Here is a 19,886-nt window from a genome sequence, read left to right as displayed (position 1 = left end):
AACCTTATCAAAACATATAGGCCTATGGGCTAGACTACATGAGGTGTGCGACTAGGATTTGAAAAATTTGCAAAAAAAGGCACATGCTGGGCATCATTCACAAGTTATAATACATCATCCAAAAGTGATAGGCTTATATTGTCACCCATCAGACTATTCTTAATTTAATCTTGTCTTTACATATACAAATTAATATATGTGTGAAATTAGTTTTGATTTAGAAAGGACCATTATCATGCACCTGTCTCGAAATAGGGGCATGGGAAAAAATAGACGTGTCATCTATGCACTTATATAGCGAATGGAGGACGCTTTTCTCCTGGTTCATTTTCATGCCAGCTAGCTAGGCTATACTCCTGTTGTAAAGACAAACAATGAGCTTAATATTAGGAATGCCAATAAATAGTAGGCCTAGCCTATAAAAAGCTTATGGGATTCCCCTATTTTTAGTAGAGGCCATCACTATGTTTTCTCACGCAATTGCATATCCTATAGAAATGTTGCACAACATGAACTCATGGGCTCTAATGAAGTGTTTGATTAGATTTTCGATTACATTTGCATTGATGTCAGAGTGATTAGAGTGACAGAGAGCTGAGTACCAGGCAGTAAGCAAGTTTGATAGGCTACTTACGACCAAACAGAGACAAGAAAGAGAGAGAGAGACAAGAAAGACAGAGAAAAAAAAGACAGGCAGAGAGACAGGTCTTACCTTGGCCTCCCTGGAGGTCTTAGTCATGTTGACAAACATCTGTCCCACCTCTCTGTCGAAGACCCTCACCCTGTCCCAGTCCAGAGTCAGAGGAGACTCTTTCCCTTTGAAAACCTACAGAACAACATTACATTTATTATGTTAGACTAATGGCTCTTTGAGCACCTGTTTGGTCATCTTTGGGTGTTGTTGAGGGAGAAGGCTCAGGATATAAACCCCATTCTCACATGAAACCCTCTGACAGGCTTTTTTGCGGGAGCTCGCCTTAGCCTGTATGACAGTGGAGGCTGGTGGGAGGAGCTCAAGGAGGATGGGCTCATTGTAACGGCTGAAATGGAATAAATGGAACGGAGTCAAACATGCTTTCCATATGTTTGATGGGTTTAAAACCTTTCAATTTATTCCATTCCAGCCATTACAATGAGCACATCCTCCTATATCTCCACCCACCAGCCTACACTGCTGTAACACACAGTAGGTATCTGGTTTGAGGGACTGGGTCTAGGTCTAGGGTCAAGGTTAGGGACGAGGTTAGGGACGAGGTTAGGGTCGAGGTTAGGGTCGAGGTTAGGGACGAGGTTAGGGACGAGGTTAGGGTCGAGGTTAGGGTCGAGGTTAGGGTCGAGGTTAAGGTCGAGGTTAGGGTCGAGGTTAGGGACGAGGTTAGGGACGAGGTTAGGTTCAAGGTTAGGGACGAGGTTAGGGACGAGGTTAGGGACGAGGTTAAGGTCGAGGTTAGGGTCGAGGTTAGGGTCGAGGTTAGGGTCGAGGTTAGGGACGAGGTTAGGGTCAAGGTTAGGGTCAAGGTTAGGGTCGAGGTTAGGGTCGAGGTTAGGGTCGAGGTTAGGGACGAGGTTAGGGTCGAGGTTAGGGACGAGGTTAGGTTCAAGGTTAGGGTCAAGGTTAGGGTCGAGGTTAGGGTCGAGGTTAGGGTCGAGGTTAGGGTCGAGGTTAGGGTCGAGGTTAGGGTCGAGGTTAGGGACGAGGTTAAGGTCAAGGTTAGGGTCGAGGTTAGGGACGAGGTTAAGGTCAAGGTTAGCCTTAAAGGAATACTTCAGGATTTTTTACATAGAAATGGTATCCACGAGTAGATAAAGGGCCTCATTGCCAAAATACCAATGTATCCTTTCAAGGCTAGGTTTAGGCTTGGGGACTCACCTTAGCCTGTATGACCCAGTAGGTCTCTGGTTTGAAGGACTGGATCTTGTCGTGGCGCTCCACACAGAAGCCCAGTGTAGGGGTCTGACATGGCCCAAAGGAGATCAGGGATGAGTCCAGGTTACCGTATTTACCCTGGAAGTACTTGGTCTGGAACCTGGAACACATTCCAACAACAGGACAGCACCACTGGCATCAGCACAGTTGACACAATAAACTCAACATTGGCTGAATTAAAATCAGTCAAACTCTGTGGCTCTTTCTCAAAAAAATCCTCTCCTTCGTTGCACTGATCTGAAATAACAGACCAGGTGAAAGCCAGTCTAATGAGCATCTACCATGTTGTTTGTAGGGTAGGTTAGGGTAGTGTTGAGTAGGGTAGGTTAGGATATTGTAGTGCAATGCTTCCACACATTTGTTCCAGTATTGAGCAAATTTGTTTTGCATACTAAGTCTTACATAGTTGGTTTTGTTTCGGTACTTTGTATTGAAAGTGTCTAATACCGCATTGATTCGATCACAGATCCCATAGCAGAGGAAAACGTTGATAGTGTTAATAACTAACGGGGGGAAACTCTAGAACGTTGATAGTGTTAATAACTAACGGGGGGAAACTCTAGAACGTTGATAGTGTTAATAACTAACGGGGGGAAACTCTAGAACGTTGATAGTGTTAACTAACGGGGGGAAACTCTAGAACGTTGATAGTGTTAACTAACGGGGGGAAACTCTAGAACGTTGATAGTGTTAATAACTAACGGGGGGAAACTCTAGAACGTTGATAGTGTTAATAACTAACGGGGGGAACTCTAGAACGTTGATAGTGTTAATAACTAACGGGGGGAAACTCTAGAACGTTGATAGTGTTAATAACTAACGGGGGGAAACTCTAGAACGTTGATAGTGTTAATAACTAACGGGGGGAAACTCTAGAACGTTGATAGTGTTAATAACTAACGGGGGGAAACTCTAGAACGTTGATAGTGTTAATAACTAACGGGGGAAACTCTAGAACGTTGATAGTGTTAATAACTAACGGGGGGAAACTCTAGAACGTTGATAGTGTTAATAACTAACGGGGGGAAACTCTAGAACGTTGATAGTGTTAATAACTAACGGGGGGAAACTCTAGAACGTTGATAGTGTTAATAACTAACGGGGGGAAACTCTAGAACGTTGATAGTGTTAATAACTAACGGGGGGAAACTCTAGAACGTTGATAGTGTTAATAACTAACGGGGGGAAACTCTAGAACGTTGATAGTGTTAATAACTAACGGGGGGAAACTCTAGAACGTTGATAGTGTTAATAACTAACGGGGGGAAACTCTAGAACGTTGATAGTGTTAATAACTAACGGGGGAAACTCTAGAACGTTGATAGTGTTAATAACTAACGGGGGGAAACTCTAGAACGTTGATAGTGTTAATAACTAACGGGGGGAAACTCTAGAACGTTGATAGTGTTAATAACTAACGGGGGGAACTCTAGAACGTTGATAGTGTTAATAACTAACGGGGGGAAACTCTAGAACGTTGATAGTGTTAATAACTAACGGGGGGAAACTCTAGAACGTTGATAGTGTTAATAACTAACGGGGGGAAACTCTAGAACGTTGATAGTGTTAATAACTAACGGGGGGAAACTCTAGAACGTTGATAGTGTTAATAACTAACGGGGGAAACTCTAGAACGTTGATAGTGTTAATAACTAACGGGGGGAAACTCTAGAACGTTGATAGTGTTAATAACTAACGGGGGGAAACTCTAGAACGTTGATAGTGTTAATAACTAACGGGGGGAAACTCTAGAACGTTGATAGTGTTAATAACTAACGGGGGGAAACTCTAGAACGTTGATAGTGTTAATAACTAACGGGGGGAAACTCTAGAACGTTGATAGTGTTAATAACTAACGGGGGGAAACTCTAGAACGTTGATAGTGTTAATAACTAACGGGGGGAAACTCTAGAACGTTGATAGTGTTAATAACTAACGGGGGGAAACTCTAGAACGTTGATAGTGTTAATAACTAACGGGGGGAAACTCTAGAACGTTGATAGTGTTAATAACTAACGGGGGGAAACTCTAGAACGTTGATAGTGTTAATAACTAACGGGGGGAAACTAGAACGTTGATAGTGTTAATAACTAACGGGGGGAAACTCTAGAACGTTGATAGTGTTAATAACTAACGGGGGGAAACTCTAGAATGTTGATAGTGTTAATAACTAACGGGGGGAAACTCTAGAACGTTAATAACTAACGGGGGGAAACTCTAGAACGTTGATAGTGTTAATAACTAACGGGGGGAAACTCTAGAACGTTGATAGTGTTAATAACTAACGGGGGAAACTCTAGAACGTTGATAGTGTTAATAACTAACGGGGGGAAACTCTAGAACGTTGATAGTGTTAATAACTAACGGGGGGAAACTCTAGAACGTTGATAGTGTTAATAACTAACGGGGGGAAACTCTAGAACGTTGATAGTGTTAATAACTAACGGGGGAAACTCTAGAACGTTGATAGTGTTAAAAACTAACGGGGGGAAACTCTAGAACGTTGATAGTGTTAATAACTAACGGGGGAAACTCTAGAACGTTGATAGTGTTAATAACTAACGGGGGGAAACTCTAGAACGTTGATAGTGTTAATAACTAACGGGGGGAAACTCTAGAACGTTGATAGTGTTAATAACTAACGGGGGGAAACTCTAGAACGTTGATAGTGTTAATAACTAACGGGGGGAAACTCTAGAACGTTGAGTGAAGTTCAATCTTGTGCTCCTCAGCGTGGGCTGATATGTCTTTTGCTCGGCAGTCCTGGGGGAAGACTAGAGGGAAGACTGGTGTAGTGTAGAGTAGTGTAGTATAGTGTAGGGTAGTGTAGATGGGTCGAGGGTAGTATAGTCTAGGGGTAGTATAGTCTAGGGTAGAGCAGTACAGTCTAGGGTAAGGCGGTGGAGTCCAGGGTAAGGCGGTGGAGTCCAGGGTAAGGCGGTGGAGTCCAGGGTAAGGCGGTGGAGTCTAGGGTAAGGCGGTGGAGTCCAGGGTAAGGCGGTGGAGTCCAGGGTAAGGCGGTGGAGTCTAGGGTAAGGCGGTGGAGTCCAGGGTAAGGCGGTGGAGTCCAGGGTAAGGCGGTGGAGTCCAGGGTAAGGCGGTGGAGTCCAGGGTAAGGCGGTGGAGTCCAGGGTAAGGCGGTGGAGTCCAGGGTAAGGCGGTGGAGTCTAGGGTAAGGCGGTGGAGTCTAGGGTAAGGCGGTGGAGTCTAGGGTAAGGCGGTGGAGTCTAGGGTAAGATAGTGGAGTCTAGGGTATGGTAGGGCAGTCTAGGGTATGGTAGGGTTGAGTTGTGTAGGGTAGTGTAGGGTTGTGTTGTGTAGGGTAGTGTAGGGTTGTGTATTTGTGTGTAGGGTTGGGTTGTGTAGGGCTGTGTAGGGTTGGGTTGTGTAGGGTTGGGTTATGTAGGGTAGTGTAGGGTCGTGTAGTGTAGGGTTGTGTAGGGCAGTGGGGTGTGTTGCAGGGTCGTGTAGTGTAGGGCAGTGGGTTGTGTTGCAGGGTCGTGTAGTGTACCAGGTGAAGGCCAACTCTCTCTGTATATATGTCGTGTTGGAATGGGGTGTGTTGTAGGGTCGTGTAGTGTAGGGCAGTGGGGTGTGTTGTAGGGTCGTGTAGTGTAGGGCAGTGGGGTGTGTTGTAGGGTCGTGTAGTGTAGGGCAGTGGGGTGTGTTGTAGGGTCGTGTAGTGTAGGGCAGTGGGGTGTGTTGTAGGGTCGTGTAGTGTAGGGCAGTGGGGTGTGTTGTAGGGTCGTGTAGTGTAGGGCAGTGTTGTAGGGTCGTGTAGTGTAGGGCAGTGGGGTGTGTTGTAGGGTCGTGTAGTGTAGGGCAGTGGGGTGTGTTGCAGGGTCGTGTAGTGTAGGGCAGTGGGGTGTGTTGCAGGGTCGTGTAGTGTAGGGCAGTGGGGTGTGTTGTAGGGTCGTGTAGTGTAGGGCAGTGTAGGGCAGTGGGGTGTGTTGTAGGGTCGTGTAGTGTAGGGCAGTGGGGTGTGTTGTAGGGTCGTGTAGTGTAGGGCAGTGGGGGGTGTTGTAGGGTCGTGTAGTGTAGGGCAGTGGGGTGTGTTGTAGGGTCGTGTAGTGAAGGGCAGTGGGGTGTGTTGTAGGGTCGTGTAGTGTAGGGCAGTGGGGTGTGTTGTAGGTCGTGTAGTGTAGGGCAGTGGGGGGTGTTGTAGGGTCGTGTAGTGTAGGGCAGTGGGGTGTGTTGTAGGGTCGTGTAGTGTAGGGCAGTGGGGGGTGTTGTAGGGTCGTGTAGCGTAGGGCAGTGGGGTGTGTTGTAGGGTCGTGTAGTGAAGGGCAGTGGGGTGTGTTGTAGGTCGTGTAGTGTAGGGCAGTGGGGTGTGTTGTAGGGTCGTGTAGTGTAGGGCAGTGGGGTGTGTTGTAGGGTCGTGTAGTGTAGGGCAGTGGGGTGTGTTGTAGGGTCGTGTAGTGTAGGGCAGTGGGGGGTGTTGTAGGGTCGTGTAGTGTAGGGCAGTGGGGTGTGTTGTAGGGTCGTGTAGTGTAGGGCAGTGGGGTGTGTTGTAGGGCCGTGTAGTGTAGGGCAGTGGGGTGTGTTGTAGGGTCGTGTAGTGTAGGGCAGTGTAGGGCAGTGGGGTGTGTTGTAGGGTCGTGTAGTGTAGGGCAGTGGGGGGTGTTGTAGGGTCGTGTAGTGTAGGGCAGTGGGGTGTGTTGTAGGGTCGTGTAGTGTAGGGCAGTGGTGTGTGTTGTAGGGTCGTGTAGTGTAGGGCAGTGGGGTGTGTTGTAGGGTCGTGTAGTGTAGGGCAGTGGGGTGTGTTGTAGGGTCGTGTAGTGTAGGGCAGTGTAGGGCAGTGGGGTGTGTTGTAGGGCAGTGTAGTGTAGGGCAGTGTTGTAGGGTCGTGTAGTGTACCGGGTGAAGGCACAGCCAATGCGCAGGTCCAGCTCCTGCCGGGCGTCTACGGACAGAGCCTCGTTACGGTTGGGCTCTCCCAGCTTGTTCATGGCCGCCCAGATGTCCGTGTCGGTGATGGAGCTGAACTTGGCTCGGTAGACGGTCCGTTCACTGCCGTACGGACGGTTCATCACCGGCTCAATGGCGTCCAGGACCTGGGAAAGTAACAACTTTCTAATAACCTTTATGAATAAGCATTAATAAAACACTTTCCAACCTAGAGAGAGGGGTAAGACCAGCAGCAAGGAGAGGGTGGGGTAAGACCAGCAGCAAGGAGAGGGTGGGGTAAGACCAGCAGTGTAGAGGGTGGGGTAAGACCAGCAGCAAGGAGAGGGTGGGGTAAGACCAGCAGTGGAGAGGGTGGGGTAAGACCAGCAGTGTAGAGGGTGGGGTAAGACCAGCAGTGTAGAGGGTGGGGTATGACCAGCAGCAAGGAGAGGGTGGGGTAAGACCAGCAGTGTAGAGGGTGGGGTAAGACCAGCAGCAAGGAGAGGGTGGGGTAAGACCAGCAGCAAGGAGAGGGTGGGGTAAGACCAGCAGCAAGGAGAGGGTGGGGTAAGACCAGCAGTGGAGAGGGTGGGGTAAGACCAGCAGTGGAGAGGGTGGGGTAAGACCAGCAGTGTAGAGGGTGGGGTAAGACCAGCAGCAAGGAGAGGGTGGGGTAAGACCAGCAGTGTAGAGGGTGGGGTAAGACCAGCAGTGGAGAGGGTGGGGTAAGACCAGCAGTGTAGAGGGTGGGGTAAGACCAGCAGCAAGGAAAGGGTGGGGTAAGACCAGCAGTGGAGAGGGTGGGGTAAGACCAGCAGTGTAGAGGGTGGGGTAAGACCAGCAGCAAGGAGAGGGTGGGGTAAGACCAGCAGTGTAGAGGGTGGGGTATGACCAGCAGTGTAGAGGGTGGGGTATGACCAGCAGCAAGGAGAGGGTGGGGTAAGACCAGCAGTGTAGAGGGTGGGGTAAGACCAGCAGCAAGGAGAGGGTGGGGTAAGACCAGCAGTGGAGAGGGTGGGGTAAGACCAGCAGCAAGGAGAGGGTGGGGTAAGACCAGCAGCAAGGAGAGGGTGGGGTAAGACCAGCAGTGGAGAGGGTGGGGTAAGACCAGCAGTGGAGAGGGTGGGGTAAGACCAGCAGTGGAGAGGGTGGGGTAAGACCAGCAGTGGAGAGGGTGGGTTAAGACCAGCAGTGGAGAGGGTGGGTTAAGACCAGCAGTGGAGAGGGTGGGTTAAGACCAGCAGTGGAGAGGGTGGGGTAAGACCAGCAGTGGCTGTAGTGAGAATATGTTTTTATACATTTCTATGCCTTTTCTCCCCAATTTCATGATATCTAATTGGTAGTTACAGTCTTGTCCCATCGCTGCAACTCCCCTACGGACTCGGGAGAGGCGAAGGTCGAGAGCCATGCCAAGCCACACTGCTCGCTTCACCCGGAAGGCAGCCGCACCAATGTGTCAGAGGAAACAATGTACAACTGGCGACCGTGTCAGCGTGCATGCACCCGGCTCGCCACAAGGAGTTGCTAGAGCACGATGGGACAAGGACATCCCAGCCGACAAAACCCTCCCCTAACCCGAACGACGCTGGGCCAATTTTGCGTCGACTCATGGGTCTCCCGGTTGCGGCAGGCTATGACACAGCCTGGGATCGAACCCGGATCTGTAGTGACGCTTCTAGCACTGCAGTGCCTCAGACCGCTGAGCCACTCGGAAGACCCTGCTGTAGTGAGAACGTAACGTTGAATTGGGATTACCTCAAAGCAGATGTTCTCTCCCTCTTTGTCGCAGTCCAACCACAAAACCACGTAGTCACATCCCTTGCCTTCAACCTGGAGAAAGATAGTGACAGAATTATTTGTATTTATTTTTTTACAAAGGAGACCAATCAACTGATATAGAGGGGGGCTGGAACAGCTCCATGAACGATTGACAGGAAAATGACCCTTCAGATGTGACTAGAGACACAGACGAACCTGTAGGAACTTGACCATGTTGAGTTTGGGGTTGGCCTCCTTCTTCTCAGTAGGGGCTTTAGTGAAGAGTTCAGCTGGATCCACCTTGTCCCAGTTATTATACTTCCCTGGAGAGAGGAGAGGGGGACAGAACTTATCCCACCAAGATTTGCGACACAGAATTGAATCCAGTCAACAAAAAAAAGTAGTATTTAGCCTAAAAATCAAAAAAATTAAATAAAAGACCTACCTATGAAATCCAGACTCATCACGTGCCCACACACCGACGTCATCTTAAAGCGCACGCTCTGGCCTGAGAAGGTGCCCATGTACTCGTGGACCGAACATGCTCCGTTCAGACCTTTACGACTGGAGCAGCTGCCTGGGTTAAGAAGAGAAACAATAGGAGTTAAACCTGAACCATTTGATGAAAAGAACCAACAGCGGAAACATATAAAATCCATCCTTCTATTCATTAGAATGAGGAAATAGTGGGACTTGGAAGGTGGTAACTCTCCCCAACTATCCGAGACCACCCTTGTTAAAAGACCTTTTGAGGAACCATCTGGTGACATGTGACAAGACGTGAAATGGAAAAGCTACCTGAATGACTTCCCTTCGTCAAACTAATCAAATATTTTTTGTAGAAATGTCACGACTTATTGAAAATACAGATTCAAACTATTTCGGGAGGTTATTTTACACAACAAAAAAACAGAACCTAATAGCATGATTCAACTCTTATAAAAAAGGATTTCAAAGTACATCAAGGCTAAACCGTAGCGGAAACTCCAATGCCCTGACCCTGTCATGGGGCTCATACTACCTGAGCTAAACGCTACGTCGTGACGAAGTAAAGTTAATGACATGCCTCTCTCAAGGCTGAACGCTAATGGAGGTACATGCATGGTAAAGACCATGGTAATGAGAGACACAAGAAGCCAGTGACTGAGTGACCCCCCCCCCCTTTCTACCCCTCTCTAGCTGTGACGCTGACCCCCACCACCCTTACAATCCCAGGTGCATAAATACATCCCTGGTACGAGACGATGGACATCAGCTCTGAACGAACCAAAGGGTACCAAGAGCAGCAGCAGCCAAGAGAGAGCTACAGAAACCCACAGCACAGCAGAAACAGAGAGCTACAGAAACCCACAGCACAGCAGAGACAGAGAGCTACAGAAACTCACAGCACAGCAGAGACAGAGAGCTACAGAAACCCACAGCACAGCAGAGACAGAGAGCTACAGAAACCCACAGCACAGCAGAGACAGAGAGCTACAGAAACCCACAGCACAGCAGAGACAGAGAGCTACAGAAACCCACAGCACAGCAGAGACAGAGAGCTACAGAAACCCACAGCACAGCAGAGACAGAGAGCTACAGAAACCCACAGCACAGCAGAGACAGAGAGCTACAGAAACCCACAGCACAGCAGAGACAGAGAGCTACAGAAACCCACAGCACAGCAGAGACAGAGAGCTACAGAAACCCACAGCACAGCAGAGACAGAGAGCTACAGAAACCCACAGCACAGCAGAGACAGAGAGCTACAGAAACCCACAGCACAGCAGAGACAGAGAGCTACAGAAACTCACAGCAGAGACAGAAACAGACTCCAGAACCGGAAGCCAGAACTCACTCCAGAACTCAACATGCAACAGCTCCAGGTGAGATACAAAGAGATCCATAACAACAGAAGCTGTAACTAGCCAGTGGTACTCTCCAGGTGATGTATGATCAGGGACTAGAGCTAACTTTCACTATGACTGCTCTTGATTGTCATTGGCTATTATTATGCTGTGGGACATAATGTAAAGACAGACTATGTGCTTTGAATTAGAATTTTCCTCCTTTGTTGATGCTATTAGGCTCATTCTTATAGCAGAGTATGAGCTACTGTGCTACTGAGTGATTGGCTGAGGATTTTATTTTTATGGAAGGTCAAACCGTCAAATTAATTGTTCGTTTGAGTTTTCTTTAAGAATGGTTTTATGGTACAACAGTTGAATGTAGCTAGGAATGTTATGCAATTTGGACAAATTTTCATTTAACAGTTTAAAGAGCTGGTAAAAAAATACATGTAATTTAAGCTAAGGCTAGTTGTTGTCTTTAGTTGCACAGATGTGACGTTTACTTCCTGGTGTTTTATATACACTCAGCTTCAGCTGCCAGTAGCCTAATGACAGGACATTATATCATTAAACCAGAGACAGTATATCCCTGGGTTTAACAATGATATTCAACCCCCTTGTGTTGTGTTTTCTGTGTTCAGCTCCAACTCAACATTGATACTTAAAACTCTGTGTTTTCTCCCTGTGTGTGTTTTCCTATGCAGCACCTGCGTCTGCTACTCCTGTGGTTTCTGGCCATGCGTCAGTGCCTGTGTGTGCCCCTGGGGGGCCAGTGTGTAGACGAGAGCTTCTGCACTAGCAGCCTGCAGGAGTACCACGCACAGCTAGTCAGCCTGCCCAACCGCCTTAACGAACGCAGTGTAGCCGCCTGGAACTACGTGTGAGTACCTTTACTGGACGGATGGATTGATTGGAAGAATGTACTAGACTATTAAAATGCATGTACAGACACACACTTATGAGTGCTAATCACCATTGCAGCCTTGGATACTAGGCTTCTGAGACTGTGTGCAATGCATGTTTCCTTTCTAGGATATTTTTTTCTTCCTTTCAAGGTCATTTTTTCTTCTTCTCTTCCTTCAATTGTGGCTTGGTTCCGAGTCTGACAATCTTGTGTTCTCTTCCTCCTTCCAGGGAAAAAATTGACTTGAACCGGGTGCCACCGGTCCTTTATGAAGCCAACTGCCTTGAAAGCCACTCCTGTACGGGTATAGACAGCACCCTCAGGTTAGAGACCATTCCCATCACCCTCAGGATGCCCGTGCTGAGGAAAAACCCCCGCTGTGCCTCCTTCTCCCTGGAGTTCGAGCCCATCAATATAGCCTGTATATGCGCCACTTCCAGACAAAGCGGATTTCTAACTGATCGATTCTAAAATATTACAAGTATTTATTTACTTTGGCTATAAATGTTGAGGCTATAAATTAGATTGAATGTGTGTTTTGAATGTATTTTCTTTTTTTGACAGAAGGGTAAAGATTATTATTATTATTATTATTATTGTTGTTGTTATTGTTGACATCACTCAGTATAAGTTCCAACTGTCATGTTAGTCGTTTGCCACAATGACATCGAAAATGTATTGGTCATTGGTCAAGAGGAAATCAATTGTTCCCTTATCATCTGCTAAAAGCTTAAAACAGTAAATAAACTCATTTTACAGCATCAAAAACACGTGTTTCTCTGTTGTTTTACATGGAGTTAAACATATTAGATAAGGAGTTACTCACAAGGTGAACGATAACTAACTAATACTGCTGCTGGATTTTCCCTGGTACATAGTTGTTGATTCCTGGCTTGCTAGGTGTTTACAATAAGGAAGCTAGCTAGTTGCTTTCACATAGTAAACATTAGAGATGACTTACCTTTAGATAGGATTTTGGCAATTGACTGAGCCAACGACGGCTTCTCCGCTACCATCAAAACTGTCTTCATGACTGGAAACAGCACAGCGACACTAAGTTAGCTAGCCGACTGACAACAAATAGCTGCTATTTACAAAATGTAAATAACAAAATTATATTTAGATGTGATTATAAGTTCTAAGAAGCATAAGTGCCACGAAAAAGCTAATTGTCAAGTTAGTGGCTAGCACAAAAGAAACAACGCCGCCATGACAGTTTCTAGATGCTCTTCCGGTTGAAAGTGTAACCTAACCGGAAGTAGAAACGACATATAGGTAAATTGCTTATCGGCTTGGTACGGGTCTTCAGAGCTGTAAGCTCTCACGCTTTGAAAAGTACTGCTTTTATTTTTCTAATGAGTCCGTTGTATAGTCAGTGCGTTAACTTTTCAACTGTGCTCCAAAACGTTTTGAAGTCGGCGCATCTGTGACTGCAATTTAACATCATGAGCGTAACCTCTATCATTGTCTTTTATGTGTATATTTTTTGTAATTATTATTATTAACAACAAATTAATACAAAGGTACATAGGGGAACACACGTATATTTAAAGAATATACAAAGGACAATTGGGCTAGAGAGTACATTATCACATTACACGAGGCCCTTAAGGGGCATGCACGCATTTATACATCTGACAGCTTTTTTGTTGGTCAAGTATTTAATTGTCTTAAAATATAGTTACATGTATTTTTTGTAAGGTAAGAAAATGTGGTGTTTTGTTTGTAAATGTACATTTGTGAATATGACATTGACCCCCAAAAATTATGAAATTAATTACATACAATTTTCAACTTATTTCTAAGTAAAGAATCCAAGCAGCACATCTCTCCATAATAGTGTGAAGTCTTCAGAAATGTGTTCAATTATAAATCTACTGATGTCTTGCACCTATTCTTTACATTAATATAATGCCAAAAAAAGATGCAACACTGTTTCTGGGTGGTCATTACAAAGATACAATTTGAATGTATTTATTTTTTAAACTTCTTCATGTAGTGGTTGGCAGGATAATATTTCTGAATAATTTCAAAATACATTTCCTTAATTGTGTTAATAAGTAGGTATGTGTGTGGAAACATCTTAACTTTTTTCAACAGATATTATCAATTAAACCATTCCAATAAGGCAGTGGTTCCCAAAATGTTTATAGTCCCGTCCCCCGTCAAACATTCGACCTCCAGCTGTGTACCCCCTCTAGCACCAGGGTCAGCGTACTCTCAAATGTTGTTTTTTGCCATTATTGTAAGCCTGCCACACACACTCTATACGATACATTTATTAAACATAAGAATGAGTGTGAGTTTTTGTCACAACCCGGCTCGTGGGAAGTGACAAAGAGCTCTTATAGGACCAGGGCACAAATAATAATAATATAATAATAATCAATAATTTTGCTCTTTATTTAACCATCTTACATATAAAACCTTATTTGTTTATAGAAAATGGTGAATAACTCACCGCAGGTTAATGAGAAGGGTGTGCTTGAAAAGATGCACATAACTCTGCAATGTTGGGTTGTATTGGAGAGAGTCTCAGTCTTAAATCATTTTCCACACACAGTCTGTGCCTGTATTTAGTTTTCATGCCAGTGAGGGCCGAGAATCCACTCTCACATAGGTACGTGGTTGCAAAGGGCACCTGTGTCTAACATGCTGACCACACCGCTCGCGTCGCGTGTCGCATTGCAAAATAAATGTACACATACATCCGCCAACGAGCGTCTGTGTTGCCAAGCGCTCAAATAGAAATAAATTATATTTGTGACACTGAACGCGGTGCAAGTCCTGCCTTTCCCATCTTCTCATTGGTTTATAGAAGCAGATACCATCTCCTCATTGGTTATCACCATGTGGGGGATTGAAAGATGAACTGAGGTAGTCGTCAGTCGTGGTAATACTATGAAAGTTTAGATGCCAATCACCATATAAAGTCCGAAGAAGAAAAAGCCTGGAAGAAGGAGAGGTGACTAGAAACGATTCGGTTGACCATTTTTATGTGTGGATTAATTGTGGGAGTAGAGGACCTTGTGCATTTCAGGTAAAATAACAACTCAATTATATCCCAGGGAAAATTAGCTACCAACAGCAAGCCAGCTAAATAGGAGAAATTAGCTAGCAACTGCAAGCTAGCTAGCTAAATTGCCATAAATGTTTAATGATTTTCGACCTGTGCCAAAATTAATACAATTGGTTCAGAGTTTGGTTTGATATTTCAACCTGCGTGTCGTTATCGCGTTTCGTGTGGAGGGCCAAAATCAATTTGCGCACGATGACGCACACGCGCGTCCGTTCTGGGCATGGTGTTAACAATGGTAGAGATACTCTGAATGATCAGCTATGAAAAGCCAACTGACATTTACTCCTGAGGTGCTGACCTGTTGCACCCTCGACAACCACTGTGATTATTATTATTTGACCCTGCTGGTCATCTATGAACATTTGAACATCTTGGCCATGTTCTGCTATAATCTCCACCCGGCACAGCCAGAAGAGGACTGGCCACCCCTCATAGCCTGGTTCCTCTCTAGGTTTCTTCCTAGGTTTTGGCCTTTCTAGGGAGTTTTTCCTAGCCACCGTGCTTCTACACCTGCATTGCTTGCTGTTTGGGGTTTTAGTCTGGGTTTCTGTACAGCACATTGAGACATCAGCTGATGTAAGAAGGGCTATATAAATAAATATGATTGATTGATTGCCATGTCACTGATACGTCGTGAAACAGTGTTGTTTGATGAAGGCATTGTCTATATAGTTTTTGGGGCCTTTTCCTCAGCATTTCCCCAGTCATATCCGTGGCAGCAGGAAGAATTAAGTCCTCCACAATAGTATGGAGCTTGCCTGTCCTAGCCACTTGGTAGCTCACCATATAAGACACTTCTAGCCCCTTCTTATTAATGGTATCTGTTGCTTTTATACACGTCTTACTACTCGAAAGTCGTCTTAATTCTCCAAAAACTCCCGTGGCTTATTTTTCAAATTGGCACGTTTTGTTTCTAAATGTTTGCACAAGAGTGAAGGTAACATGGAGTTGTGAGGTAATAGTTTTGCACATATAACACACTGTGGCTGAGGAAAGGCACTACTCCCAATATAAGTGAACCCCAAATCAACGTAGTTCTCATCATATTTGCGCCTATTCCATGGTCCAACGTCCCTGTCTGTTGTTCGGTGCTGTCCCGAGTAAGGATGCACAACTGTCAGTGTCAATGCTAGTTAGGCTAACAACAAATGTAGAATTACTGATGCTAGCCTTGGATGTGCTTGTGGAAGCAGAACAACTTGTGTCGTCGAAAGGTGCAGGTGAAGTACTGCTGGTAGTAGCAGTACTACCAGTAGAGCTGGTATATGTCTCTATGGATGCGGGCCTTACTTTTTTTTAACCATTTATCAATTTTTCAGCAAATGGAATGAGCAGCAGCTACGTTTGGCTACATACGAACCGTTAGTGGAATTTCCGTGAGAGAGTAACGGTTAACGTGATTTGATGTTAATTATTTGACTAAGCTACCTATATTTGACATTGTTTTGTTATTTCTCTGAACACTAAATGGTTTCATTTTATTTTTGGAAGTAAAACGAGGCTCCTCAGGCGAGAAAAAAACCTCACCCAAATGTATAGCCCGGTTGGAAAATATAAATGGACTGTTTGAAAATGTGAAATTTTCCCCAAAGTTAAATTTATTTACATTTTTTAAATGTGAATCACATTTTTATTTGGCATACCCCTGACAGCATTGCACGTACCCCAGTTTGGGAATACTTGCAGTAAGGCATGACATAAGGTAAAGATACAACGTCCTGTTGTAATAAGGCATGACATAAGGTAAAGATACAACGTCCTGTTGTAATAAGGCATGACATAAGGTAAAGATACAACGTCCTGTTGTAATAAGGCATGACATAAGGTAAAGATACAACGTCCTGTTGTAATAAGGCATGACATAAGGTAAAGATACAACGTCCTGTTGTAATAAGGCATGACATAAGGTAAAGATACAACGTCCTGTTGTAGTAAGGCTCGTATTGTTGTTGAATGGACCAAAAGAAAAACAAATCTTTCCTACTGATGAGTTAACGGGGGTTATTTGTAGGTATGTTTTGAGACGTTCCTGGCTTGCTACAGCACTGTGAACCACGTCACATTTGTCACAACATCCACAGAAGGGGGCGCCTCTCCTCGGTCGAGCGGCGCTCGGCGGTCGTCGTCGCCGGCCTACTAGCTGCCACCGATCTGTGTTTCAGTGTCTATTATTTATGTCTGGTTTTTGTTTGCACTTGTTTTGTGTTTTGTCATTAGTGGGGGGGGTTATTTAGTCTGTCTGTGTTTAGCTAGGATTTTGTGCGGGATTGTTCGTTGTTACGTGTGGTGTCACTTATATTATCTAGGCATTAGGGTTGCCGGGCTGCGCCCCATCTGCCTTTCGAACTGAGCTTCTTTTTGTCAATTTTTCTGACTCTTATGCTCCCAGCCGTATGTGAAACTTACCCGTGGATTTATTAAATTAAGATTGTTCCAACGGACCTCAGTCTCCTGCGTTTGACTCACTCCTTAAACTGTTCATTCCGCTCGTGACAACATTGAAGCATACGATTGGTCTAGTTATGTATAGGATCAAGGGGATTGGATGCATTTTCAAACAACAACAAAAAAAACGCTCAAGATAAGAGAGGCGCTGAATAGAGAGCGAGAACGTTCTCCGCTGAGTTTAACAATTATCATTAATATCTTTTTAAACGCAACCTTTATGTAATTGGCAAGTCAGTTAAGAACAAATTCTTATTTATAATGACGGCCTAACCCAAACGACGCTGGGCCAATTGTAAGCGGCCCCATGGGCCTCCCAATCACGGCCGGATGTGATGCCGCCTGGATTCGAACCAGGTACTGCATTTGGAAACATGAAACATCTTCTCAACAACACACACACACACACACACACACACACACACACACACACACACACTCACACACACACACACAAATAACATAGACTACCCACAGGGTGCACACTGGTTGAAATAACATTGAACCAAGGTGTAATAGACGTTGAATTGATGTCTGTGCCCGGTGGGTAATGATTAAAAGACCAAAATTACAATCATCCAGAGGTAGCTTCTAGCAGACTAACAGCATAATACGTTACAGCAGTTTACCGGCAGACGGACCCCGAGAGACCAGGGGGCTAGAGGATAAGTGGCATCTATTGTGATGGACATTTAGTGGTGCATTATAAACGAGACTACAGCGATAGTCAGGTTTGAATATATCAGGAATGATGGCTGAATGGATGGGTGGGTTTAGTGGATGAATGAATGATTGAAATGAATGAAAAATGCAAATGATTTAGAATGTAGGCCGACCAGGAAATGGTTGGAAACATATTCTATTCTGTGTCACTAATGTGGAGAGCCGTAAAGTAGAGAGTAGAAAAGTTCAAACCACATTAAGGACCACTTAATTAACCTCTTAAAGGCTGTTTTATCAGTCACTACTGGCAACGCCCCCTTACTTTCTTGAGCATCTGTTGAAGAAAATAAGGGAGATACAGTGCCTTCTGAAAGTATTCAGACCCCTTGACCTTTTCCACATTTTGTTACGTTACAACCTTATTCTAAAATTGATTAATTCGTTTTTTTCAATTGAATACATTTTAGAATAAGGCTGCAACGTAACAAAATGTGTAAAAAGTCAAGGGGTCTGAATACTTTCCGAATGCACTGTAATTCAGGGTGCTATTTTCTCTTATGGCCAGTAGATGGCAGAAGAGGCTATCACAAATGTTTTGATGCTCTTCATTCTGATTCTACTCCTCACCATGGAACAAGCAGATGCTCAAATGACTGACAGTGGTGTCCCCATAGAGATTCTATGAAATTACTAACTCCTAATGGGTACCTCGGTTTCAAGAGGCTTCGCAAGGTCTAATCAACAGCAACAAAAAAGCCTAAATAAACATCTTCATTTTACTGTTCATGTATTTTAATACGCTGTTTATTTTAGAGAAATAAAACGGTATTACTGGCAGTTAACCATATGATGTCAACTGTTTCCCCTCTTCCTGCTTTGTGACACTTCAGTCCTGAGTGTTGGGGGTGGAGGGGTCACAGGGGAGAAGGTGGAGTGTTGGGGGTGGAGGGGTCACAGGGGAGAAGGTGGAGAGTTGGGGGTGGAGTGGTCACAGGGGAGAAGGTGGAGAGTTGGGGGTGGAGGGGTCACAGGGGAGAAGGTGGAGAGTTGGGGGTGGAGGGGTCACAGGGGAGAAGGTGGAGAGTTGGGGGTGGAGGGGTCACAGGGGAGAAGGTGGAGAGTTGGGGGGGCATTTGGGATGAGAAGTGGTGGATATGGGGGTTGAGGGGTGGGAGGGGGTGACTGGGGAAAGGGGGGGTGACTGGATCTTTTTGTAGGGTGATGGGGTGGAGGGGGGGTAGCTGGATCTTTTTGTAGGGTGATGGGGTTCGAGGGGGGGTAGCTGGATATTTTTGTAGGGTGATGGGGTGGGAGGGGGGGTAGCTGGATCTTTTTGCAGGGTGATAGAGGGTGTGCCCTCTATCTGGGACGCATCCCCTGCTTCCCTGACTGTTGACTAAGTGTCTCCACGCCCTCTAACAGATGCATATGTATGCAAATGCATTAGCGGTCAGTTTTGCACAGCTCATAATGTGCTGCTATTATAGGTGGATGACGTAGCCTAGAAATACACAACTAAAGGGACTCTGGCCTCTCCAATGGCTGTAGTAACCCACTGTAGTGTCTTACATTGAGAATCAGGCTGAAGGTAACATCTGAAGGTAACATCTGAAAGTAACATCTGAAGGTAATATCTAAAGGTGACATCTGAAGGTAACATCTGAAGTTAACATCTAAAGGTGACATTTGAAGGTAACCTCTGAAGGTAACATCTGAAGGTAACATCTGAAGGTAACATCTCAAGGTAACATCTGAAAGTAACATCTGAAGGTAATATCTAAAGGTGACATCTGAAGGTAACATCTGAAGTTAACATCTAAAGGTGACATTTGAAGGTAACCTCTGAAGGTAACATCTGAAGGTAACATCTGAAGGTAACATCTGAAGGTAACATCTCAAGGTAACATCTGAAAGTAACATCTGAAGGTAATATCTAAAGGTGACATCTGAAGGTAACATCTGAAGTTAACATCTAAAGGTGACATTTGAAGGTAACCTCTGAAGGTAACATCTGAAGGTAACATCTGAAGGTAACATCTGAAGGTAACATCTCAAGGTAATATCTAGAGGTAACATCTGAAGGTAACATCTAAAGATAACATCTGAAGGTAACATCTAGAGGTAACATCTGAAAGTAACATCTGAAGGTAACATCTGAAGGTAACATCTGAAGGTAACAACAAGAGGTAACATCTGAAAGTAACATCTGAAGGTAACATCTGAAGGTAACATCTGAAGGTAACATCTGAAGGTAACATCTAGAGGTAACATCTGAAAGTAACATCTGAAGGTAACATCTGAAGGTAACATCTAGAGGTAACATCTGAAAGTAACATCTGAAGGTAACATCTGAAGGTAACATCTAGAGGTAACATCTGAAGGTAACATCTAAAG

At 45.1% G+C, this 19,886-nt stretch overlaps 2 protein-coding genes across 2 annotated transcripts in view; one reads left to right on the top strand and one right to left on the bottom strand.

Annotated features, from left to right (window-relative positions):
• Nucleotides 1–12,506, bottom strand: part of top3b (DNA topoisomerase III beta) — a 34,169-nt gene extending 21,663 nt beyond the window's left edge. Inside the window, 7 exon segments of the mRNA NM_001173932.1 lie at nt 713–826; nt 1,871–2,027; nt 6,785–6,981; nt 8,570–8,644; nt 8,789–8,895; nt 9,018–9,149; nt 12,267–12,506. Of these exon segments, the coding sequence (NP_001167403.1) occupies nt 713–826; nt 1,871–2,027; nt 6,785–6,981; nt 8,570–8,644; nt 8,789–8,895; nt 9,018–9,149; nt 12,267–12,336 (852 nt within the window). The 5' untranslated portion in view covers nt 12,337–12,506.
• On the top strand, nt 9,791–12,073 carry LOC123730396 (uncharacterized). The gene is made up of 3 exons (XM_045706846.2): nt 9,791–10,437; nt 11,106–11,281; nt 11,536–12,073. The coding sequence occupies exons 1-3, from the start codon at nt 9,817–9,819 to the stop codon at nt 11,774–11,776; spliced, it is 1,038 nt and encodes a 345-aa protein (XP_045562802.1). The 5' UTR covers nt 9,791–9,816; the 3' UTR covers nt 11,777–12,073.
• Nucleotides 12,507–19,886: the final 7,380 nt, after the last annotated feature.

Source organism: Salmo salar, chromosome 24 (assembly GCF_965601325.2).
Source record: "Salmo salar chromosome 24, fSalSal1, whole genome shotgun sequence".
Classification (NCBI taxonomy): Eukaryota; Metazoa; Chordata; class Actinopteri; order Salmoniformes; family Salmonidae; genus Salmo; species Salmo salar.
Note: the sequence above shows the minus strand (reverse complement) of the source record. Positions and strands in the feature narration are given on the sequence as shown.